Here is a 26,115-nt window from a genome sequence, read left to right as displayed (position 1 = left end):
AGGTGAACACAGTAACGCCCTGTGTGTTGTTTAGCACTTATCGCCGTTTTTGGGACAAATGCTGGTAGACATCTCTAGGGGTCAACAACCCCACTTAGGGACCGGAAAAAATGCTTGGTCAAGTTTCTGAATAAATAAGAATATTGAGACCACCTACAAGTTTAACAATAGGAGACGAACATTTTAAAACGGCACCGACACGGGATAGCTATGAGCACCACACAGGCTGGAACATTGAGGTCCGATCTGTGTGGTGTTCGTTCCTGTCACGAAAAGCTTAGCTGCTAGCTACCGGGCGCTTACACAGGTTGCGGATAGTGGAATGCTCCATACGGAGTAGCTGCTATGGCAGTCGCGGACAATCAACGGAATAGATTGGAGAGTTTCAGTGAGACGCCGGGCGGCAACGGTTCTTGCACAAATATTAAGTGCCTATGATGCTCAATATGACAAGGCGAGTTATTGTTGCTTTTAAATAACCAATGGCCACCTAATTTCCACGGCGATCGGTCCAGAACGAGCTTGCTCACCTACAGGAGCTTGACGAGGATCACCACCTCCACATGAAAATATGGCTCCAACAACAACAACAACATTTTATAACAATCCCATGGCACCCGGTTGTACGTACCGGATTGTCCTGATGGAGTCCTTCATTGGTAAGGGATGTCGCCTTAGTGTACGTGTTCGTCCTTTTTTCGTCGTGGGAATGGCACATCCCGGAGTACCAACTCCGCATGCTCCTGGAACCTGGCTTGTTCAGTTGCCTCCCTCATCGGTTGGTGTCGGTGAGGTGTAACCGGTGCATAAAGTGGGTGCATTTCCGATCTTACTCTGGCTTACGGTAGTATAGTCACACTGAATATGTTCCAAGGTGCTGTGCGAACATAGACATAGGTGGGTCACAAGCGTCGTCGTCGTCGCCTTCGGCGTTCTCGTTGTTGTTGTTGTAGCAGTGTGTTATACACTGAGGCGGCAGCCCTTGCCGATGAAGAACTCCATCGGGTCAATCCGGTACGTACAACCGGCTGCCATGGGATTAGCGTTCTCGTCGTCGGACTATGTTACCGCTCCGACCTCTTCCGTGCTTCAATATACCTGACAGCAGCACACCAGCCCCAATATTGCCGGGCCAGTGCCGGGAAGATGGTCTTAGGTTAGAGTGACAGTGTTTTAAACCGACTCACTTAGACAATTTTAAATTTTAGTCCATTGCGATAGACCATAGTCTCTATCCCATGGCAGCCGGTTGTACGTTCCGGATTGACCCGATAGAGTTCTTCATCGGCAAGGGCTGCCGCCTCAGTGTATAACACATTGCTACAACAACAACAACCATAGTCTCTGGTAAAATCGAACCCACAACCCCTGAACTGGAATTTCAAACACTCTTCCATCTTTGCTAAAAGGGCGCGAACTAGGATGACTATTGGCATGACCGTTTGCCTGTCTGCTCGACCATGGGGTGTCCTGATGTAATCACACTGGTTTTTGTAAATTAAAAAATTGAGCTGAATTCATCTGGGTCTAAGGTGACTGAGGGAGTCGACTGAGGTTTAGTGTTCCTCTAATTTTGGACAAGCTTATACGGTTTTGAGGAAAATTCGCGGCTGCAGGACTAGGCGGCATAAGGGACCTTTAAAAAGTCTGCGAGTTAAAAAAGCCTTAAGCATACTGCCCTCAACTGGACCTTCTGTATATAAGTAAGGTCCAGTTTAGATGGCATCATCGTGGCAGAAGGCTTCAGAATTAGGGAGTCATATAAGCTTTTAGACGGGTGTAGTGTCTGTCAACCGGAGGTCTTCGCGATATTAAAGGCTTGTTGGAGAGGCTGCCCGGTCGTACATTAAACATAAGTGGACATTCAAGCGGCGCCGAAGGCTCTGGCACCGAATAATGTGAAGTAAAACCTGATTAAGAGATCCATCTTCGAATCATATGAAAGGCTATTAGTCGGACTTTTTGGGGGTCCCGAGCTATCAAGGCGGCAGCTGACGAGTGCTGGTCATCCCTGTGCAAGCTCCTTGGTAAGATAAAAGTTTTTTACGTTGATAGCTATTTTTTAATTATATTTTAATTTTTGCTGGACATAAGGAAAAGCGGACTTTTGCATGGTTGTTGATGGGGATGATGGTGTAAATACGCAGCAAGTTTCATGTCACTTTTGGCGATATAGCTGTGACTGACCCGAAGAGATGAACCAGGTTGTTCAACCGGCAATTTATTGAGCAGCCCGAGAGTAGCAAGGCAAAGAGGATAGCTATTTGATGTATCCATAGCCTCCGAGCCGATTGATAGCCATCACAATTTACAGTGTACGAATTTACAATTATCACCCGTGGCGCCAAGTCATCCAAGGCGTTAAGCACCTAAGGAATCTCTGCACTGATGCTGAAAAATCTGGATCTACACGGAGTTGAGTTCCTTACAACGTGTCTTTGAACACTCTTATAGTACCCGATGTCTGGAAAATGGGCAGAGTGATCCCGCTATAAAAGCGAGGAAAGGACCTGAGCAAGGGGGAGTCGTACAGTCCGATCTCCCTTCTCTCACCAGTAGCAAAGACGTTTGAGGGACTATTCCTCCCTGGCCTCGTTGGAGAATTTCCATTCGCCGATGGATTTTGAAGATCGCAGCATACAAGACGTAATCTCATGGTAGCCAGTTGTACGTACCGGAGTGACGTGATGGAGTTCTTCATCGGCACCGTAGAGTGAAACAGTGAATTCTCCAAGGCAGGGTGATATCTACGGCACTATTTGACCTCTACATATTTTCCATTCCACTCCCTCCAGACGGCATAGATATTGTATCATATGCGGACGATTGTACGACCATGGTATCAGGCCCCCTCCCCATTGATGTGACACGCAGTGAAATAATATGTCTGTCAGAATGCTGGCCTTTGAATTGCGACGGGCTGTCTTCTTAGTTTGCATGTGGACCACCTCCATCAGGAGACAAAGATCCACCATAAATCATCGTCTTGTGGATAGGTATCCTCTGTCCAGAAGACTTAATGTGGATCTTTACGATCTAGAACGAGGGGCTCAGCGCCACAAGAGAGAAGCCTAGATCAAGGGGCATATCAAGCGGGTCTGGACAACATTCATGCGGACACGGTAACAGATGCGATGAATAGCTACCGGGTTAATGGTTTCCTTGAAAAACACTGCCACTCATCACACCTGAAGAAATCGACCTCCCGCAGCAAACCAGACTAGTTCTGGCTCAGTTACGATCCGGCAGATGCACTCGACTCAGACCCTGATCCATCTGGACACACCTTTCCTTAGTCGCAGAATTCCTGCTTTTGGATATTCAACAGAACCAAGCAGACGAAAGATAGAACAACACACTGCTATAACAACAGCATGGGTAAACAGAAAATAATCTCATGTAATCCCATGGGCTTGGAAATAATTGCAAATGTGTTAGTGTCCGCCTCTGTTGTATACGTTTCGTGCACGGGATAGTTGTGAGCACCACACAGGGTGGAAAATTGAGGTCCAATCTGTGTGGTGTTCATTGCTATCACGAGAAGCTTAGCTGCGAGCTACCGGGCGCGTCCACAGGTTGCGGATAGTGGAATGCTCCATACGGAGTAGCTGCAACAGCAGTCGCGGACATTCTGTGGTGTCGAGCGGAGAATCTCAGTGAGAGGCCGGGCGGCACCGACTCTTGCACAAATACTGTGTGCCTATGATGCGCGATATGAGGCGAGGAATTCGCGCCTTTAAATAATCAATGGCCAGCCTGTTCCCAGGGCGATCGGTCCTTTGGACCGGAACGAGCTTCCTCACCTACTGGAGCTTGACGAGGATCGCCTGAAAATGTGGCTACAACGACAACAACGCTTCGGGCACATAGTTCTCTCGTCATTCTATATCACTGTAGGGGCTTAATAAGGTCAAATGGAAATAACTCTTATCGATGAAATTTCTTCTCCGATTCCCCTGACTTACCGCAAGGAGCTCTTCTCTGACCCACCTGGCTCCTCTCGATTTCCCTGGATCCATCTGATTCTCCTGGCTATTCTCTATTCGCCATGCTCCTTCCGATTCAGCTGGCTCATTCCGGCTCGATTGGCTCTTTTCTCATCGTGTGGCTCCTTTCGATTCACCTGGCTCTATATTCATCTCTTCTGACCTTCTGATTCACTTATCTCCTTCCGATTCGGCTGGTTCCTTCTAATACGCCTGGCTGCTTCTTATTCGCAGCCATTTCCTTTACCTTTGACCTTTTTTGACGTGTAAAACAATAACGTAATTTGGAATAACAACAACTTAAATTCTATTTAATGGAAAATTTGAAGGACAATAGATACCAAACTACCGGCTGCTGGTACACTTAACCCACGTGAATGTTAATAATTTGAAAATTGTACAATGAAAAATTAATTGCCCGTTACCTAAACGATGTTCAGGGTTGCCATGTCATTTTATTTTACTCCTTTCCAGTGAAAGTCAGATGTTCGGTATAAAATATGAGGGCAAAGTTGTCTGATAAGTTATCGATATCATGCATAAAACAAGCAGCAGCATTTTCTGTGTTTTATTTTAGTACTACATAGTGCAATGACGATAAATTGGTTCTTACTATCTATTATCGCATGATATCGTTAACTCACCAGTACAACTTTGCAATGATAACCTTCCCAGAACATCTGACACGCAATGGAAAGGACTAAAATAAAACAGAAATTACATTCATCGAATTTTTGGTTAATTTGTTTTACATTACTATAACTCGGTTTTTATGCATTCGTAAAAATGCGAATATGGATTTGTTTGCGTTTGATTCGATTACTTATAAAGGCCGAGCCACTCTAGTGTTGCTCAGCTGTGATGGTGTTTCGATAGAAAAAGTATCATCACCAAATAACAAATGTAAACAAACAAATTTTTGTAAATCTAACAAATGTTCAAATGTTAATAAAAATATACACCTAAAGAAAGATGGATTTGGCCACAAAGGTCGAGGAACTTATAAAGTTGACTACATCCCTGAAACAAGAACTAGAAGAGTTAAGGGGTAAAGATGGCGTTAATGCCAATCTAGATGAGCTCGAAAAAGAGATGGCTGGATTAAAAAGTGAAATCAATGAATTAAAATGTAAGTTAAACTTGAAAAATTGCACACATTTTTTGTTAAAAATGTCTTTATTCGCTAGATTGCCTAATGAAACAAAATGCCAAAATACTGGCATTAATTCATCAGCTGCCAAGAATGCGAAGAAAAACAGCGTTGGGTGATGTCGATGCAAATTGTCCAACGGAAGTTCAAAAGAAAATCCAAGACTATTCTAAAAAGTTTCCCATAGCAACTATGGCAGATCTGGAAGAGTTTGAGCAGTCTATGAATGACAACAATACCACGGAGATAGTGAGCCTATTTGGTTGTGGTTTGACAAAAGCTCATTTGTTTTTGATTATTATTTTGCAGGTGCTTATCCTTGAAAGGCTGTTATTTCACAAAGGAGTTGTAAGAAATATTGGTAGTGTATTATCTACAGAAGTCATTATGGCCTGTAACTTAGACGGAATGCATGGCAAACAAAGGTTATTGAAATATACAAAATTCGTGGATGCACTGTTTCGTAAGTATTTGCAAAAACTATGCCTTTTCTAATAAAAAAAAATTTTTTGCACCCCCCCGTTTTTGGGGCTCGGTAGCCCATGCCAAAGATTTGAAGACTCTGTTTTTCTTCCTTGAAAGCCACCGTAGCGCAGAGGTTGGCATGTCCGCCTATGGCACTGAACGCCTGGTTTCGAGTCCTGAATTCAGAAAAAAATCTCAGCGGTGGTTATCCTCTTCTAATACTGGCGATAATTTTGTGGAACTATGACATTTGAAAAAATGGTATGGCAGCCATGTAAAAACTCCCCAAAATGGTGACGCACGGCAGCACGCCTTTCGGACTCGGCTATAAACAGAAGGCTCCTTATCATCGCGCTTAAAACTCATTGATATGTGAGAAGTTTGCCCCTGTTCCTTAATGGAATGTTCATGGATAAATTGACAATTTTTGTTCTTGTTCTTTGCCCTTCTGCAGACCGCAGCAGCGTGGGCCGACATTGAATGGCACTAGTCGAGGGTTACTTCCAAGATTTTTGAGTACCGCACCGTCGGGATGGTTTATCCATCGACTTGAGTAATTCCTTTCCAAGTGGTAAATAATGTTGCCGATGACATACATATTGCACGTCGGCATCAATCCTTGCTCTGTAGGAATTGAGGCGGCTGCATCTGCTGCAACGTAATTGGGTCAGAACCACTCTGGTTTGCCGGGGGAGATCAATTTCTTCAAGAACAATGGGGGGCGGTCGTTCTCTAAGGACTACATTCACCCGGTAGCCATTTACCGTGTCTGCATGAATGTTGTCCAGACCTGCCTGAGATTCTCCCTTGTAGTGCTGAACCTCACGCTCTAGATCATGTAGGTCTACCTTAAGGCTTCTGGGCGGCGGATATATATCCACAAGATGATGATTTGGATAGTCTCTGCGATGACAGTCCAAAAGGTATTGCTTAGACAGCATGTAGTTATGTCTTCGCACTAGGATCTTTGTATCCTGATGGAGGTGGTCCACATGCGAACTGTGAAGACAGCCCGTCTGAATATTATTCCACTGCGTGTCACAAAGCTGACGAGACCACACTGGCGCTGCATGACTTACCACAGATCGGCCAATTGCTTTGTACATGGTCAACAAAGTTTCTTTGTCTGCACCCCAAGTTCCGCCAGCAAGTCACTTGAGGACCTTGTTTCTACTTTTGACTTTGACGCAAATTGCTGTGGCATGTGGAGAGAAAGTGTAAGAGCTGTCAAATGTGACGCCAAGTATTTTGGGACACTTGATGGTCGGAATCATATCTGAAGATTTGCTAGCCGATTTCTTGCACCGAAATATGAGGCAAGTTCGTTGAGGTAGACGTTCAACCTATCGCAGATGTCAACAATGGATGGGGTTTGATGCCATGATCGTACAATCGTCCTCATACGATACGATCTCTATGTCGTCTGGAGGGGGTGGAATGGAGGATGGGTAGAGGTTAAACAGTGCTGTAGATATCACCCCACCCCGACTGCATCTGCCGGATCGTAATTGAGCCAGAACTACTCTGATTTGTCGGGGGAGGTTCATTTCTTCAGGTGCTATGGGAGGTTGTCGTTCTGCAAGGACTACATTCACCCGGTAGCTATTCACCGCATCTGCAACGTTGCCTGCATGAATGATGTCTACACCCGCTTAATCTAGAGGTTCCCCCTTGTAGCGCTGATCATGTATATCTACTCTAGATCATGTAGATCTACCTAAAGGCTTCCAGGCGGTGAATACCTATCCACAAGATGATGATTTAGATGTCTCTTCGTCAGAAGCCGGTGGAATGGAGTATAAGTAGAGGTTAAACAGTGTCGTAGATATCATCCCACCTTGGGGAACTCCCTGTTTCACTCTACGGTGCTTTGACTTCTTATCCCTAAATTCCACAAATGACTAGCGACCACACAGATAATTCACGACCCACCGTTTCATGCCTGGCTGGAGGGACGTGTTGGCGATATCCTCAAATAGTTTAGCATGGCTGACCGTATCGAATGCCTTCGATAGGTGCAGTGCCACGAGGACCTTCCTATCACATGGCCTGGGATGTTCGAATACTCGGCAAATGTGTGCGGTGATGGCATGCAAAGCTGTTGTTGTGCTATGCAGTCTTCGAAATCCATGTCGATGCTCGGTGAATGGAAATTCTTCTACGACGCTCGGGAGGAGTAATGCCTCAAGCGTCTTTGCTATTGGTGAGAGAAGGGAGATCGGTCTGTACGACTCCCCCTTACTCGGATTCTTTCTAGGCTTCAGTAGCGGGATAACTCTGTCCATCTTCCAGTCATCGGGTACTATAAGAGTGTTCAAACACAGTTTGAGAACAGTAGTAAGGTACTCAATTACAGGTAAATGCAGATCCTTCAACATCAATATAGAGATTCGGTCGGGGCCCAACGCCTTGGATGATTTAGCGCCACAGATGACATTCGTAACTTCGCTTACGGTAAATTGTGATGGCTGTCCATCGGTTCGGAGTCCACGGATACGGCGAATTGCTCTCCTCCTTGAATGCACAATAAATTGACGGTTGAACAACCTGGCGCATCTCTTTGGATCAGTCACGGTTACTTCGCCAAAAGTTTGTGAGAAGCAGTTAGGTCAGCTTTAGCTTCGCATTCAGATCATTACCTACTGTAGAGGCAAATCGTTTGCTTAGGCATGATATGTTTAAAATTAAATAACACATAAAACGTTTATCTCTTTTCCAGAGGCTGTCTATGTCGAGGGTTATGGTTTGAAATCTTTCCACAATGATTTGCGACGTGGTTTAAAAATAGTTAAAAACCGGGTGTTCAAAAAGAGAAGTGAGCGAAACACAATGAAACCCAGACGTAACCAGTTGATGGATTCAGATGATGAATATGACTCAAATCATTGCGACGAATACGAAGTAGACGAAGATGATTCCAATCAAACAGAATCCACAATCAAAATAGAGGACTCGCAAACAATATGTGGTGACTAATTTGGTCTTTTGAAAGTCTTCAAGGTAGGAAGACACTGCCTACGATATATGTTTTTTTACCAATTAACATGATCACGGCATCATTGTTATTTGTTAGATTTTTAATTTAAGATATGGAAATTTATGTACACAGCCCTTATATTCTAAGATCAATACAAGTTATTGTATATTTAATTATTTTTTTATCATTCGTGTTTTTCCTCTAGGCAGCATATGAACTATACCCATGTCATTTAATTTCGTATTCTTTTTTTTTTTTTGTACTTTTTTGGTATAATTTATGACTATTGGGTTGCCCAAAAAGTAATTGCGGATTTTTCATATAGTCGGCGTTGACAAATTTCACAGCTTTTGACTCTGTAATTGCATTCTTTCTTCTGTCAGTTATCAGCTGTTACTTTTAGCTTGCTTTAGAAAAAAAGTGTAAAAAAAGTATATTTGATTAAAGTTCATTCTAAGTTTTATTAAAAATGCATTTACTTTCTTTTAAAAAAATCCGCAATTACTTTTTGGGCAACCCAATATTTAAAAAACTTTTTTATTTTAATCAAAAAATATTTCTTCCGTTTTTATTATATCCATTGGCACTTCCGCCACCGTATTGCATTCACGTAACTTTTGTCGAGCTACACAATTGTTCTTGTGGCAGCGATTTTTTGAATTTTTCAATGCTTTTCTTAGTGCATTGAGAAACTCCTTTTTGGAATAGCCATCCTTGTTGCAGGCATCTGAAATGAAAGCATAAATATTAGAAAAAGGGAACAAAATTATGAGATTCACAGAGACAATTCCAATGATCATAATATTGGAGACTCCTCCATCTCCACATCAGTGGGATTGTTAAAGAACCTGAGCTAAGTGTATGGCTAGAACATTTGAAGCACTTAGGAATCAGCATTGGTAAGCTGTGGTCAATACCAAATCATTCGCGAACACCGTTGAGAAGTATGTTAGAACCTCACCAAACTTTTTCCCCACCATTAACCGAAGAGATGCCCAAGGTGGTTGCAGCGTCAAAGTACGAAGAATCAAGAGAGTGAACCAAATCTCAACCACTAGAATATCATGTGGGCAAAGTTACTATGCAAATTGTTAAGGACGCTAGACCCATGCATAATCTCTACTGTGATATTGAACAAGTAAAAGCTTGATAAATTTGGCCGGGAGAATCGGGGGTACACCCCACCATGGATTCTGCTGAATATGTATTTGTATTAACTCAGTTTTAGTTGAGTTCTTATGTAACAATCAAATTGGCTATTGATTGAGGTTTCTATGGTCTCAAGAAGTCATATCGGGGTATCGGTTTTTAGGGGTCACTCCTACCTCTATCGGGGAAGGATTTGTTGTGGGTAATTGAGAACATGTACAAATTTTATGTGTATATAAAAATGAATTTGTGTTTGTTTGTCGGTTTGTTTGTATGTTCCGTTGTGTAGGTTGTTCATAGGCTATATAATTTTTTGAAATCGGAAGGGGGCGGACCCTCTCCCCTACCCTAAAAGTAAAAATGCAAATTTGCAAATTTTGCCCATGAACATTCCACTAAGGAACAGGGGCAAACTTCTCACATATCAATGAGTGCAGTCCGATTCAAGTTTAAGCTCAATGATAAGGGGCCTCCTTTTTATTGCCGAGTCCGAACGGCGTGCCACAGTGCGACACCTCTTTGGAGAGAAGTTTTACATGGCATAGTACCTCACAAATGTAGCCAGCATTAGGAGAAGAAAACCACCGCTGAAAATTTTTTCTGAGGGTCTCGCCAGGATTCGAACCCAGGCGTTCAGCGTCATAGGCGGACATGATAACCTTTGCGCTAAGGTGGCCTCTAAGACCATCCCAAAAAAAATTTCACAGATCAGGACAAATGAAAGATATTTAGGAGTAGAATACGAATTTCATATTAAAAATTGGGTCCGAATAACTGAGGGCCGCCCCTAAACTCCAAAACCCCCGTAAAATCTGTTCATTGGACGAGCATGGCAATATGGGACTTAAATGAAAGGTATTCGATAGTAGATTACGAATATGGCTAGGAAGTAGGAATAGGCATTACCATTTGTTGATATCGGAAGGGGCGGACCCTCCCCGTCTCCCCAAAAAATACCACCCAATATCACAAGTGGACCGATAAAGACAATATGGATATCAATTGAAAGGTATTGAAGAGTACAATACGAATATGGTATTAAAAATTGGGTGACAAGTACCCAACAAGTCGCCATAACCCCAAAATGTCTAAAAGCAGACAAATTAGTTGTCCAATATGGGTCTTAAATGAAAGGTATTCGGGTGAAGATTAAGAATCTGGCATACAAAATCAGATCGAAGTGTAGGGGGTCACCCCAACCCGGCCAAAACGCCTCAAATGGGCATATGACCTATCATGACTATATGAGATTCGGTTTGTTTGTTTGTTCCGTAGAATCAAAAAAGGAAACTTTGGTTATATAAATTTTAGATATCGGATGGTGGCTGACCCTCCCCCTTACACCGAAAATGCCACTCAAAACCAAAAGTAGACTGATAGGCACAATATGGGTGTGAAAGAAAGGTATAGGAGACTAGAAAATGAATATCGTATTAAATTTTGGGTCCAAGTACCCAGCGGGCCGCCCCAATCCCAAAACTCCTCTAAACAGATATATTCGACGTTCCTATCAATATGGGACTCAAATGAAAAGTATCCGGCAGAAGATTACATATATGGCATAAAAAATTAGGTCCAAGTGATGGGAAGTGGCCCCACCCCCAAATACCCCCAAATGGGCATATCAACCGACCATGGCTTTATAGGATTCAAATGAAAGATGTTTGGAAGTAGATTAAAAATATGACATTAAAATTTGCGTTCAAGTTAAGGTGGCGCTTTTACTCCTAAAAATACATTGAATTGGTTAATAGACCGATTATGGCAATTTATTTGATATCCAATTTTGGGGTTGCGCCCTAAATCACCACTTAAACTGAACTTTATTTCCGACCATTGCAATATGGAGCTCAAATCAACGGTATTTGGGAGTAAAGAACGAATTTGATATCTATTTTTAGGGCAAAGTGCCGGTGGCCGCCTCTGCTCCAAAACACCCTCTAAACGGTTCATACCTACCGACCATGACAATAGGAGGCTCAAAGTAAGGGAATTTGGGAGTGGACACGAATTTGATATCCATATTTGAGTCGAAATGTCTCCCCTAAAAAGCACTTCTCATTACGCTAATTTCAAAAATATCAGATCTCGGAGATTGGTAATACGATTGGTTCAATTTGTTTGCACTCTAACAGCGCCCAAAACCCACCAAATGGATTTATAGACCAATCACGACAATATAGAACCATGTGTTTGGGGAGCCGCCCCACCCCAAAATATCTCCATGTTATATAAAAGCTATTTGGGGTGGAAATATATTGATTTTCGGGAAATTTCTATTCATTTTCGGGACAAAGACCCTTGCGTCCACCCCACCGTCAAACACAACTTAATTACCGATCATGCGATTATGGGACTCATATGAAATGTTTCTGAAAGTAGAGCACGAATCTTATATTTACTTTAATGGCCAAGTGACCAGTCCCGAAATACCCGAACGGCGTGCAAATGTCGCCAGTGTTAAGAAGGGCTAACCACCGCTTTAAATTTTGTCCGAAGTTCCGCCAAGATTCGAACGCAGGCTTTCTGCGTCAAAAGCGAACATAAGCTACAGTATCCCCATTTAGGGCGAAGTTTCTCCACCCTAAAAATATATTAGAGAGTTAAAGAAGGCGCAGCGGAACGGGCCCTGTCCAGCTAGTACAAAATCATTTTAATCCCATGGTAGCCGGTTGTAAATATCGGGTTGAACCGATGGAGTCCTTCATCGACAAGAGCACACTGCTACAAGAACTACGAATAAAATGTCAGCTAAATAGGGCAAACAACTAAGGCTTCTAAGACCTCAAGAAGTCAACTCCGGGGATTGGTATATATGGGGGCTAAAAACTAAGGCTTCTTAGGAATCAAAAAATCTAATCTGGAGATTGATTTATATGGGTGCTGTATTAGTTTATATACCGACTCGGAACAGAAGTACTTGTGCCAAATTTCAGCCAAATCGGACGAAAATTGAGGCCTCTAGGAACTTAAGAATTTAAAATCGGGGATCGGTTCATTTTTGGGCTATATCTAAATTAGAACTGATATGCCCCATTTGCAGTCTCCAACGACAAATATCAATAAGAAGTATCGGTGCGAAATTTCAGTCAAATCGGACGAAAATTGAGGCCTCTAGGAACTCAAAAATTTAAAATCGGGATCGATTCATATGCGAGCTATATTTAAATCGGAACTGTTATGTCCCATTGGCAGTCCTCAACGGCCAACATAAATAAGAAGTATAGGTGCAAAATATCAAGCGGATATCTTCATTCGTTCGAACGCTATCTCTATTTGCTAGGTTAAGAACACCTGAATCTGGAAATTAACAGGGTAGTCAACGAACATTAGCGGAATTTGTAGCTGAAGCACTTGGAGCAATGTAACTTAGGTACCGGCTAAGGTAATTTGTGGTCTACTGTTAAGTCACTCTCGAAACCCGGTAGACGGGACGACAGAAATTCAGTCACTTTTGGCGACGTAACCGTGACTGATCCGATGAGGTGCGCCAGATTGTTCAATCGTCAACTTTTTATGCATACCGAGAGTGACAGGGTCTCCGAGCCGAAGAGCAGTCTTCACAATTTACCGTGGACGAAGTTACGAATGTCATCCGTGGCGCCAAGTCATCTAAGACGTTGGGCCCCGAAGGAATCTCTACACTGGATCTGGATCAACCTGGAGGCGAGTACCTTACGACTGTCCTCAACCTGTCTTTGAACACTCTTATAGTACCCGATGTCTGGAAGATGGGCCGAGTGATCCTGCTACTGAAGCCTGGAGAGAATCCGAGTAAGGGGGTGTCGTAGAGACCGATCTCCCTTCTATCACCAGTAGCCAAGACGCTTGAGGGACTACTCCTCCCAAGCCACGTTGGAGAATTTCCATTCGCCGAGCATCAGCATATATTTCGAAGGCTGCATTGCACAACAACTGCTTTGCATGCTATCACCGCACACATTTGCTGTGGCTTTAAACGACCCTGGCCATGTGATAGGACGGTCCTCGTGGCACTCGACATGGTCAGCCATGTCAAACTATACATCCCCAATACGTCCCTCCAGTCAGGCCTGAAGCGCGGGTTCGCGAATTATCTGTGTGGTCGCCAGTCATTTGTGGAATTTAGGGATAAGAAGTCGAAGCACCGTAGAGTGAAGCAGGGAGTTCTCCAAGGTGGTGTGATATCTCCGGCACTGTTTAACCTTTACTTATTCTCGATTCCACCGCCTCTTAACGACATAAAGATCGTATCATATGCGGATGATTGTACGATCATGGCCTTAGACCCCCGCCCATTGTTAAACACGTACACTGAGACGGCAGCCCTTGCCGATGAAGATTTCATCGGGTCAATCCGGTGCGTACAACCGGCTGCCATAATCGCACACATTTGCCGTGGCTTCAATCAGCCTAGGCCTTGTGATAGGACGGTCCTCGTGGCACTGGACCTATCGAAGGCATTCGACACGGTCAGCCATGCCAAACTATTTGAGGACATCGCCAACACGTCCCTATAGCAAAGCCTGAAACGCTGGGTCGCGAATTATCTGTGCGGTCGCCAGTCATTTGCGGAATTTAGGGATAAGAAGTCAAAGAACCGAAGAGTGAAACAGGAAGTTCCCCAAGGTGGGGTGATATCTCCGGTACTATTTAACCTCTACCTATCCTCCATTCCACCGGCTCCTGATTAAGCAATACCTTCTGGGCTGTTATCGCAGAGACCATCTAAATCACCATCTTGTGGATAGGTATTCACTTAAGGTAGATCTACATGATCTTGAGCCTGAGGTTCAGCGCTAGAAGAGGGAACCTCTAGATCAAGCGGGACAGCATTCATGCAGACACGGTAGCAGGAGAACGACCGCCTCTCATTGCATCTGAAGAAATTGACCTCCCCCGGCAAACCAGAGTAGTTCTGGCTCAATTACGTTCGGGCAGATGCAGCCGCCTCAACTCCTACAGAGCAAGGATTGATGCCGACGTGCAAGATGTATGTCCAGATTGTGACCAGGGACCACACGATACATGTAACCTGTATAATTGCCCAGCCAGACCCACTCGACTCAGAACCAGATCCCTCTGGACCCACCCCATCTTAGTCGCAGAGTTCCTGTATCGTGACGCTCAACAGAATCAAGCAGACGAAAGATAGAACACAACAAATTGCTTCAACAACAACAACTTTATAGGGTCTCAGATCAACATTTTTACAATATGGACTGTTTTACCCTGTGAACGTATTCGATAATGTGCAATAGAGTGTGGGTGTTTCCACATCACTGATATAGGGCGATAGTAGCAACGTTTGAAAATAAGAGCTTCTAAGATCAAGTAACGCATCAGGCAGGTTTGAACAACCCATTTGCAGTGGAGACAATCATTGATATTCTTAAATTAATGATATGTCCAAAAACTGGAATATTTTTGATACTTACGGAACATTACATCTATAAATTTTCCATAATTCAGCAGTCTTTTCTTATTATGGTGACCATCAACGTTTGTTTCCATAATGACTTTGTCCGTTAGAACGTTAACTATGTTTTTTGGTAGACCATGGGGAGCTAAAAGATTTTGCATGATACGAATCTGGGAAAAATAAACAAACAAAAAAAAATTAATTTATAATTAGAAGTTTTACGATGGGTACATGCCATTTCTAATATTATGCGAGCCAACATTCTGTAGTCTGTTATAAATTTACCCAAGAATAACTATACGACATTAGAAACGTATTCTAAGAATATAGGAAATCAGACGCAACAATTAAATGCCTGGGCATATTGCCACGTTGAAGCACTAGTCTGCCGGAATGGCCTAAGATTTTGACTTTAAACCCTCACTATTTATGTTACCATATCAAACCAAATCTTTTTAAACTTACATTATGTTGCATATTCTCTTCATTGATCTCAGCATCGTATTTTTCCAATTCCTCCAGCGACGCTATGGGGAAACGACGTATTAATTCCGAAACATTTCGTCCGGTTGATGTGCTAGATGATGCCTCAACGAGCAGCAACTCATTTTGTCGTTTTAGTAGACTTATAATTAATTCATTTTGTTGTTGCAATGTATCTGCAAGGAATTTTTTAATTACATTATTGAGTTGGTGGCAAAGAACACCTAGCCATTTATGTCGCTTACCTTTCAGTTCACGAACTTCTTTTCGTAGATCTGATGCCTCTTCCTTTAGCTTGTCAATACGTTCATTTACCGTAGACATGTTGAGTAGAGTTTGTTATTAAAAAAGTTGCACCACTAGTTTTGTTTTCCTTAAACACTCATTACGAGAAAACTGGTTGGTATGTTAAAATAGAACATATGATGCAGAGGTAGATAAATAAGTTATTTGGTAATGGAGTATTATCGGTGAAACTATCATCTCTAGGCTGTAGCTGTTATCGATATATTAAGCAGTATTTATACCAGAGATGGGCATTCTTAAGCTGGAGTTACATACCACACGAAGCACTTGTGCGTGCTTAAGCAATCAGATGCGCCCTCAAGCGTTTTTTGGGTTGAGTCACATAACACGCACCTTTGGCTTCACATGAATTTCTAAAAATCAGCTTATTTATATCAGTTCCAAAGTTAATTTTAATGGAAATTGTTAATAGTGTGATTTAATATTAAAGTCTTAAAACATTTTCTCTAATTTGCGGACTGCAAAACAATTTTTAAATACTAAACATATTCAAATCATATGTTTTGAGCCCTGAAACGCGTTCAAATACTCTCAACTTATTCCGTCAGATGCGTGTGTGCATTTGTTGTGTAGGTTAGGTTGAAAAGAGGGTGCAGATATTAATCCGCCCCATGCCCTGTGACGTGTTTCTTAAATTGCCTCACCTTTGTCTACCTCGTGAACAGGCATATTTCAGTCTTCTATGGGTTAACATTGAGACCTCTGGGTCTAGCCCAGTCATATGCCGTATGCAAGGCCCTTTCGGCCCTTCTGCATAGCTCGTTCGGATCCTTACCCCTTAGTAGTATTATAACAACGTGTGCGTAGCAGGCGGGTTCAAATCCCTCCTCAGTCAGTATCCATATTAGGTTATTTATGGTGGTCACCCATAGGAGTGGCGATAAAATGCCCCCTGTGGCATGCCCTGTGCCACTTTCTTTCTTATATTTATGCCATGAGACACACAATTTATCCACCTGTTCCTTAGCATATGATTTATCCAGTCTCTAAGGACCGGGTCCTCCCGGTACTGGTCCAAGGATTGGATCAGAGTGTCGGTCCGTACATTGTTAAAAGCCTCCTCGATGTCAATGCATACCGCCGATGTGTACGTTTTGGCATCGAAGGATTCTTCTATTTTATGCGCAACCTCGTGCAGGGCAGTCTCCACCGACTTTCCCTTGACATAGGCATGTTGTTTGTATTTGAGGACTTTGCTGGATGTCCTATTCTTTGTAATGGTGTCCACAATACGTTCCATGGTTTTGAGTGGAAAGGACGTAAGGCTTATGGGTCTGTGGGCCTCTGGTGTCGCATAACTTGCATTGCCGGGCTTGGGTTTAAACACTAAGCTGCTGCCAAGCTTTCGGAGTATATTCAAGTCCTAGGCCCGCTGTGAAAATCTCGGCCAGACGAGGCCCCAGATAGTCTGCCTCTTTCTGTAGTAACGCCGGAAAATACCATCAGGTCCGGGTGGCTTAAATGGTTTGAACCTCCTCAAGGATTCCTTCACCAAAAATTCCGTAATTATAAACCTTCGATCAACGTCATTATTCCAAGATTTCGGTGTCTCCGTGAGCCCGCGCGCATAATACGGTTGTGTGTTGTTGCCCTTCTACTATTTATACGCATTGTCAATTTTACATTTTGATTGTTTTTCTCAACAATATACAGTGGCAAGTTATATTGGATTAAACACATATCTTGATACATTGCAGTTTTGAGTAACTACGTTGTGCCTCTATTACAAAAGTCGGTTGTAGGGTAATTTAGCACAATTCCAGCATGTAACTGCGATTTTGCAGTTATCGCTTAAATAATCGGTCTTGCTATCGGTCTAGTTATCGATGTCATTGCTATTGAGAACTTGGCGGTCAAATAGTAAAAAAAGCATTTCGATTGTTTTTCCTCAACGATATACAGGGACAAGTTATATTGAATAAAATAAATATCTTGATAAATTGCAGTTTTGAGTAACTACATTCTACTTGCACTACAAAAGTCGTTTGTAGGGTTATTTAGCACAATTCCAGCATGTAACTTCGATTTTGCAGTTATCACTTAAATAATTGGTCTTGCTATCGGTCCAGTTATCGATGTCTTTGTTATTGAGAACTTGGCGGTACAAAAAGTAAACAAAAAACAACATTTCACAAGTCCAGACTAAACTTAAGCACAAATATCAACGAATATGGCTTCGCACAAATACGAAAATCATTCTCAGAAATTTCTGGTGAAATCCTTTGATTATCAACGCCAATTCTTTCATTTATATTCACAACGTTTGAGCGAAATGTCTGCGTATATGACTAAGCGTGCTGAGCAACTTTGGGGCACTAAGGTGCCCATCAAAAAACTATGTGATCTGCGAGAAGAAAATGAAGAGGAATGTATAATTATTGGCACAATTTACAAACATCAGGCCCATAAGCCAAGTATTCTCAAAGAAATATCCGAAGAGAATCAGCTGGCACCTCAACCGGCCAGGCAACACTACTCCGACCCTGAGGACAAGGTTATATTGGAGGATGAACTACAGCGTGTTCGTTTGCATGGTAATGTTCGTTGCGAAGAATTGGCCACCGGCATAGTTTGCGCTGCTATGGGCCTTATAGAGGAAGATGGTCGTTTCGATGTCCAAGAGCTGATTTTCTATGAGGGAGGAATTCAGAAGCCTTTGCCAAAGAAGGGCATGGAGCGTTTATTGGTATTGGTATCTGGTCTGGACCAGGTGCAGTCTTTTAATTATGTCGACTCCTTAAATCTTTTTCAACATTGGCTGAGGGGTAATGTTCTTAAAGCCGGCGAATGTAATATAATGCGACTCATAATTGCTGGTAATTCGGTCAAGAGTTGTGAGGAAAAGCGTCTACCCTCTCTGCAAACACGTACACATGAGTTCAAAGATGTGGTGGATGCCATGCAATCGTTGGATGAATGGTTTGCCGCTTGGTCCAGTACACTGGCCATTGATGTTATGCCGGGTCCCTATGATCCGGCCAACTATATGCTGCCGCAACAACCATTCCACAGTTGCATGTTTCCCAGGGCAGCAAAACATGAGCGTTTTCAAAGTGTCACAAATCCTTACAGCTGCTCGGTGGATGATGTTCTTATTTTGGGTACCTCTGGTCAAAATGTCAGAGATTTACAAAGAAATACCGCCTTGGAAAAGCCCTTGGATGCATTACGTAGCACATTGCAATGGGGTCATTTGGCACCGACAGCACCTGACACATTGGCATGTTATCCATACCTAAATTCCGATCCCTTTATAATTAAAGAATGTCCACATGTCTACTTTGCTGGTAATTGTGATGAATTTGCAACACTGCTGCATGAAGGCACTCAAAATCAGAGAACACGTTTAGTATGTGTGCCCAACTTTGCCAAAACTCAGAGTATAGCAGTGCTTAATTTGGAGAGTTTGGAATGTTATGAGATTTCTTTTGATTGTAAAGATGATTAAGCCTTGAATATTTTGCGTAATTAAAACTCAAAAATTTTATATCTATACAATGCATATTTTTAATGGAGAGAGGTTAAAGTGGTATCATTTTGTACCACCATCCAGTTATTACGAACCCGGCACGGATAGCAGTGAGCATCACACAGGCTGGAATATTGAGGTCCGATCAGTGTGGTGTTCATTACTGTCCACAGGTTGCGGATAGTGGAATGCTCCATACGGAGTAGCTGCAACGGCAGTCGCGGACAATCAGCGCAGTCTTAGTGAGAGGCCGGGCGGCACCGATAAGGCACTTAAGGTGATCTGAGGGGTTAAATTTTAATGTTTAAAGGAAGAGTTTTAAACCAAAAGAGATATTCATCCAGAATTTCCTCGAATCAAACACTTCAGTATGAATCTTTAATGTCTGAAGCAAAGCCAAAGAGAAAAAGTTAACCCACAACCTTGTGGCTCCACCTTGACAGTGCGGGGCATTGGCACAAAATGTTTCAAACCAAACATTGCAATGTCAGTCAGCACGCCTTTTAATGGCCACACAAAGTACAACTGTAACTGCAATAAAATACCTACTGCAACTAAAAATAACACCACATATGTACATTGTTTGGTTTTTCTTTCAGATTTTAGTATTTGTTTAAACAAAAAAATTATAATTAACTCTACAAAATCATATTTGTATCAATGTACCACCGGGCCCAAAGGTTCACCTCGTATGTTGGCAAAGTCTAGGCGGGAATCGATGGTTTCGTCTATTTGTCCAATTACTGCTATATTATCGCCTCTAATGATGTGTAGACCCAAAACTATTTGCTCGATGCCGGCCGATGTAGAGAAAACACGTTCATGGGATTCGTCCAAAATGACATTTATAGTCTGATCGAAACCCTTCAATGTACCAATGAAGTTTCTGCCATCTGCTGTGATTATTGAGACTGTGTGATTTATGTATTGTTCCAAAGCAGAAGCCATTATTTAGCTTGGTCCAAATAAAACGTTTATTTTGCAATGGGAAAATGTAAACAATACAAATAGGGAGCTGCGGATGGCATAAATTCGATAAAAAATAACGATAACAAATGCCATTACATATATCGATTATGTGTGGGTAGAAAAAACTTTTCGAGTGGCAACTCTGCAAAGTGATTTAACCCAGTAAACATTGGGTAAGCATGTTTGTAGAACGCTAAAGTAAAAGAAATCCCATGCAGTTGAAACAACGGGCCTGATTAATAATTTACTGTACCACTAGGCCTGATAAAACCGATTGGACCTACAGTATCTCTGGGAGGAAGGTACGTAGAGTTTTATACGGATTATTCTAAACTAGATGAACATATGGGCTTTGGGTTATTATATAAAGAACTAAGGCTTAATATATCGCGAAGGTTATCCAATCACTATAGTACGTATCAAGCCGAGATCGTTGCATTTTAGGAAGTAGTAAAGTGGCTGAGATCAAGATCCCAAGATAACCATTTCATCGGACCACCATTAAATCCAGTCCAGACCAGTCGTCTCCTTCTCCCTTTTAGTTTTCAGGCAGGTTACTGGTACGCTGATCTAATTTTTAATAAATGGTAAAGATTTTATACCGTAATGTATTTTTTTGTCGTATTTCCTTCTTTGCCTCGGCAAAGAAATGTCCCTGTTCTAAACCCATCGATTTGATGTTTAATTCTTTTGTAGAATTTCCGGACTTCATTATTACTCTTGAACATCGCCCTTTCGCTTGGCAAGATGCTTATGACTGCACTACTGCTTTGTATACTCAATAGCACTACCACAGGTTTCTTGGAACAGGTTTTTGGTACCCAAGTACGGATTTCACTATTCTATTTTTGTTGTTGTAGCAGTGTGCTATGTTCTATCTTTCATCTGCTTGATTCTGTTGAATATAAAAAATTAAAATTTACCCATGAACATTCCACTAACGAACAGGGGCAAACTTCTCACATATGACTGAGTGCTGTTCGATTCAAATTTTAAGCCCAATGATAAGGGATATTCTTTTTATAGACGAGTCCGAAAGGCGTGTGCAGTGCGACACTTCTTTGGGGAGAAGTTTCAACCTGGCATAGTACCTTCCAAATGTCGCCAGCATTAGGGGTCGATAACCACCGCTGAAACTTTTTTCAGATGTTCACGCCAGGATTCGAATCCAAGCGTTCAGCATCGTAGGTGGACATGCTCTGCGCTTCGGCCGCCTCCATTATATTGAGTGTCCAGATCCAGGAACTCTGCGACTAAGATGGAGTGCGTCCGAAGGGATCTGGGTCTGAGTCGAGTGGGTCTGGCTGGGTAGTCAAACAGGGGATTTGTGTCGTTTGGCCCCTGGTCAAGATCAGAACTTACATTCGGTAGGTGTTGAGGCGGCTGCATCTGCCAGTTAGTAATTGAGCCAGAACTACTCTGGTTTGCTGGTCAATTTCACCCGGTAGCTATTAACCGCATCTGCTACCGTGTGTGCATGAAAGTCGTCTAGACCCGTTACATAAGCGGCTTGATCTAATGGTTTTTACTTGTGCCGCTGAACCTTACGCTCTAGATCATGCAATTCTACCTTAAGGCTTCTGGGCGGTAGATACCTATCCACTAAATGATGATTTGGGGGGGGGGGGGGGACCATCTCCTGATGGAGGCGGTCCCCATGAAAACTGAGGAGACAGCCCGTCGCAGTTCAAAGGGCGGCATTGTGACAGATCTGAATATTATTCCACTGCGTGTAACAAATCCGATAAGACCACACTGGCGCTCATTAATTATCACAGATCAGCCAATAGCTTTGTACGTGGTCAACCAGGTTTCTTTGTCAGCACCCCAAGTGCTGCCGGCAAGTTACTTGAGGACTTTGTTTCTACTTTTGACTTTATCGCAAATTTCTGGGGCATATGAGGAGAATTTGATGGTCGGAATTTTCACTCCATCGACGATCACTTTCAGCTCCATATCCATCACTGAAGATTTGGGGGCAGATATCTTCAGATCTCCTGCAGCGAAATAAAAAGCAAGTTCGTAGAGGCAGACGTTTAACTTAACGCAGATGTCATCAATGGGTGTGGACTTTATGCCATGATCCTACAATCGTCCGCATATGATACGATCTCATGCCGTATGGAGGGGATAGAATAGAAAACAGGGAGAGGTTAGAGAGAGATATCATCCCGCCTTGAAGAACTACCTGTTTCACTTTATGGTGTTTGGACTTCTTATCCCTAAATTCCACAAATGAATGGTGTCCGCACAGACAATTCGCGGCCCAGCGTTTCAGGCCTGGGTGGTGGGACGCGTTGGCGATATCGTCAAATAGTTAGGCATTGCTGAGCGAGATGAATGCCTTCGATAGATCCAGTGCCACGAGGACCGTCCTAGCCTAGGCTGATTAAAGCCACGGTAAATGTGTGCGGTGATGGCATCCAAAGCAGTTTTTGTGCTAGGCAGTCTTCGAAATCCATGCTGATGCTCGGAGAATGGAAATTCCCTAACAAGGCTCTGGAGGAGTTGTCCTCAAGCGTCTTGGCTACTGGTAAGAGAAGGGAGATCGGTCTGTACAACTCCCCGTTACTCAGGTCCTTTCCAGGCTTCAGTAGGGGGATCACTCTGCTCATCTTCCAGACATACTATAAGAGTATTCAAAGACAGGTTGAGGACTATATGAAGGTACTCGACTCCAGGTTGATTCAGATTCTCGAGCATCAGTGTAGAGATTCCGTTGTGGCCCAACGACTTGGATGATTTAGCACCACGGATGATATTCGTAATTTCGTCCGCGGTTAATTATGATGGCTGTCCATCCGCCCGTCGGATGACATTCGTAATTTCGTCCACGGTTAATTATGATGGCTTTCCATCGGCTCGGAGACCACAGATACGACGAATAGCTCTCCTCCCAGTCTTGTTACTCTCGGTATTCTGAATAAATTGACAGTTCGCATCTCTTCGGATCAGTCACATTTACAAGAAAGATGCCTTCTAGTTCCTACCATTGAACCATCCAGATCGCGTTTAAAATCCCAATAACTTGCGAATGTTCACATCCGCTAAATCAGACAGGTTTTCAAAGAAATGAGAATCTAAACCTTAAACCATAAAAGGAACTCCTAACTTCTAGTGCGGGACACACACACAGAAGGTGTTCTATAGTCTCGCCTTCTTCAATGTCTTCATAGCTTCTGCAAAAGTCGTTGCTTGCAAACTTCAATCAGTCAGCGTGTCCTCCTTAGACAGTGACGGACACAATGACTAAGACGTGTGTTCTAGTCAATGACAGCAAAGTAGTAGACCTCTTCAAGTCTAGATTAGGCCACATAGTTTTGGAATGCTCCCACTTTGTGCCCATCTATCATTCGTTGTCCTTCGGGCCTGGTCCTGAAAACTTGGCTTACATGCCGCTAGAGGCATACCAACAGATTCCAGTATCCCTGGAATGTGTAGGGTAGTTTCTCCTCATCCGCTTCAGAATTCCTTGAGATATCTCTGTGGCCCGGCACCCAGAACAGGTGAATTTTGAACTGTTTAGCCATCTCGTTGAGAGGCCCTGCGACAATCGAGGGCGGTTTTTGTGCTCAGAAATACGTTCTCTAGGAATTTAAAGGCTGTCTGGCTGTCTGAGAAAATATTTATGCCAATTGTCGTAATGACATTATATCCTAGCCATTCCACCACCACTTCCTTAATTGCAAGGATCTCTACATTACATTAATTTTAATCAAAAAGCGGCTCAGGTAGGGTGTAATCCACGCTGCCTGGAACATTGGATATTGTACCAAGGATAACACAGTGTCTGTAGCCGCCACATGACCAATGTGAAAGCTCCCTTAACCTCATGGCAGTGGTCGCTGCAATTTGGGTAGCCTCAATGTCCAGAGTTTTAAGATGTAGCATTAAATTCAGTGCTTCAGATGGTGTCGTTCTCAGTGCGGCTGTGATGCACAAACAAGCCATCCTTTGGATCCGGTTATGTTTTGAGCAGTAGGTGGATTTTTGAAGCGCCGTCCACCAGACCACAACACCATATAGCATTATAGGTCTGACAACTGCAGTATATACCCAATGCATGGCACGCGGTCAAAACCCCCCAACTTTTGCCAATGGCTCTCTTGCAGGTGTATAGGGTAAGAGTGGCCTTTCTTGTCCTTTCCAAAATGTTGGATTTGAAGTTCAATTTCCTGTCCAGCAAAACATCCAGGTATTTTACGTTTTCTGTAAATGGAACATTCTCTCCTCTCATGGAGACAGTTCCCACAGTAGGCAACTTGTATCACTTTGCTGTTGCACGTAGAGCTTCCTGAAGTATATCTCTTAGAGTGCTGGGAAACTTTCCCCTAACAGCAATTGCCACGTCCTCAGCATACGCGACCACTTTTACGCCTTTTTCTTCCTGAAACAATAATATATTGTCAATGGCTATATTCCAAAGTAGAGTAGACACCTCCTTAGGGTACACCTCCATAGGGTGTTCCTCTGCTGACCCATCTTTTTAGATCCACAGATCCCAAGCCTGGCGTAATCCATCTTTTAGTAACTAAATTATTAATTTAGTAACTAATTATTTTAGTAACTAATTATTGAATTATTGAAAGCACCTTCAATGTCAAGAAATGCTACCATTGCACATTCCTGGACTGCGAGAGAACCCTCTATGTAGCCGACTAGGTCGTGAAGGTCTGTTTCAGTGGATTTGCCTTTATTATATGCATGCTGCTGCCGCGACAGGCGATCTCCAGGGATCTTTGGCCCAAGATATCTTTCTATCAACCTCTCAAGAGTCTTCAGTATAAAGGATGACAGGCTAATAGGACGAAAATCTTTCGCCTTCGTGAAAATCTTTCGCCTTTCCTGCTTCCCACAGGTGTATATGACATTGTGATACAAGCAGAGTATATATCCCTAAGTCAAGGAACCAGACTATCAGACACAGCTTGTTATTCAACCGGTGATACATCATCAGGGCCTGGCGACTTAAAGGAGTCGAAACTTCTTATCGCCCAAAGGATTTCTCAGGCTCAGACACAATTTCCCTAATAGCCTTCGACGAAGGCATACCAGTGACAACCTCTTCTGGCGCCACATTGTCCGTTGGAGAATTTCCCGGGAAAAGTGTATCAACGAGTTGTTCTAGTGTTTCCTCACTAGACATTGTCCATACACTCTCTGACCTCTGAATATACCCCACCGTAATAGGTCTCGAAGACAGAATCTTCCTTAGCCTAGAGGCCTCAGATGTATCCTCCATGGAGTTGCAGAATTCGCACCAGGATTTGTTCTGAACCTTTCTAAGCTCGCCCTTTTACTTTCTTCGCTCAGTCGTATAGATGTCCCAATCGTGTGGTGCTCTTGTGGCTTTTGATCTCTTGAAGAGTTTTCTGCAGTCCTTCCTTAAACCAACCAGCTCTGGGGTCCATCATGGCGGTCGCTGTTTACCCCTTGGCTTGGCACTAGAGTATGCTGACACAAGCGAATCATTTAGGGCCTTCGTGATCCGCTTGACCACTATGTCTATATTCTTCGTAGTTTCCACTTCCTTTTCTGGTCTAGAAGGGATAGAGGTGCAGTATTTGTGCCGAAATTTATCCCAATCCGACTTTTTTCAGTTTAGCCGAGGGACCACTACTTCAGTATTTTCTCCAAGGCTGAAACTCGTATAACGATGATCAGAGAAGCTGTGTTCATCCAAAACTTCCCAGTCGCATATTCTTCCATTTATATCTTCCGATACAAAGGTAATATCTAGTACCTGCTTGTTCCTGGTAA

General features: G+C 43.0%; 5 protein-coding genes across 5 annotated transcripts in view; 3 read left to right on the top strand and 2 right to left on the bottom strand.

Annotated features, from left to right (window-relative positions):
• The window catches only part of LOC106087500 (ras-related protein Rab-3), a 122,553-nt gene that overhangs the window by 1,702 nt on the left and 94,736 nt on the right, over window positions 1-26,115 (top strand). The gene's annotated exons all lie outside the window — the stretch shown is intronic.
• Window positions 4,895-8,751, top strand: LOC106087499 (uncharacterized). The gene is made up of 4 exons (XM_013252554.2): window positions 4,895-5,115; window positions 5,174-5,385; window positions 5,446-5,599; window positions 8,321-8,751. The coding sequence occupies exons 1-4, from the start codon at window positions 4,959-4,961 to the stop codon at window positions 8,575-8,577; spliced, it is 780 nt and encodes a 259-aa protein (XP_013108008.2). The 5' UTR covers window positions 4,895-4,958; the 3' UTR covers window positions 8,578-8,751.
• Window positions 8,661-16,049, bottom strand: LOC106087502 (uncharacterized). Its single transcript, XM_013252556.2, has 4 exons — window positions 15,857-16,049; window positions 15,594-15,787; window positions 15,145-15,298; window positions 8,661-9,305 (listed from the first exon to the last, which is right to left on the bottom strand). The coding sequence occupies exons 1-4, from the start codon at window positions 15,933-15,935 to the stop codon at window positions 9,121-9,123; spliced, it is 612 nt and encodes a 203-aa protein (XP_013108010.2). The 5' UTR covers window positions 15,936-16,049; the 3' UTR covers window positions 8,661-9,120.
• Window positions 17,814-19,404, top strand: LOC106087498 (DNA polymerase delta subunit 2). Its single transcript, XM_013252553.2, has one exon. The coding sequence runs from the start codon at window positions 18,088-18,090 to the stop codon at window positions 19,363-19,365; it is 1,278 nt and encodes a 425-aa protein (XP_013108007.2). The 5' UTR covers window positions 17,814-18,087; the 3' UTR covers window positions 19,366-19,404.
• LOC106087503 (U6 snRNA-associated Sm-like protein LSm8) lies at window positions 19,962-20,406 on the bottom strand. The gene has a single exon (XM_013252557.1). It carries the CDS (start codon window positions 20,332-20,334, stop codon window positions 20,044-20,046), a length of 291 nt encoding a protein of 96 aa, XP_013108011.1. The 5' UTR covers window positions 20,335-20,406; the 3' UTR covers window positions 19,962-20,043.

Source organism: Stomoxys calcitrans, chromosome 5 (assembly GCF_963082655.1).
Source record: "Stomoxys calcitrans chromosome 5, idStoCalc2.1, whole genome shotgun sequence".
Classification (NCBI taxonomy): domain Eukaryota; kingdom Metazoa; phylum Arthropoda; class Insecta; order Diptera; family Muscidae; genus Stomoxys; species Stomoxys calcitrans.
Note: the sequence above shows the minus strand (reverse complement) of the source record. Positions and strands in the feature narration are given on the sequence as shown.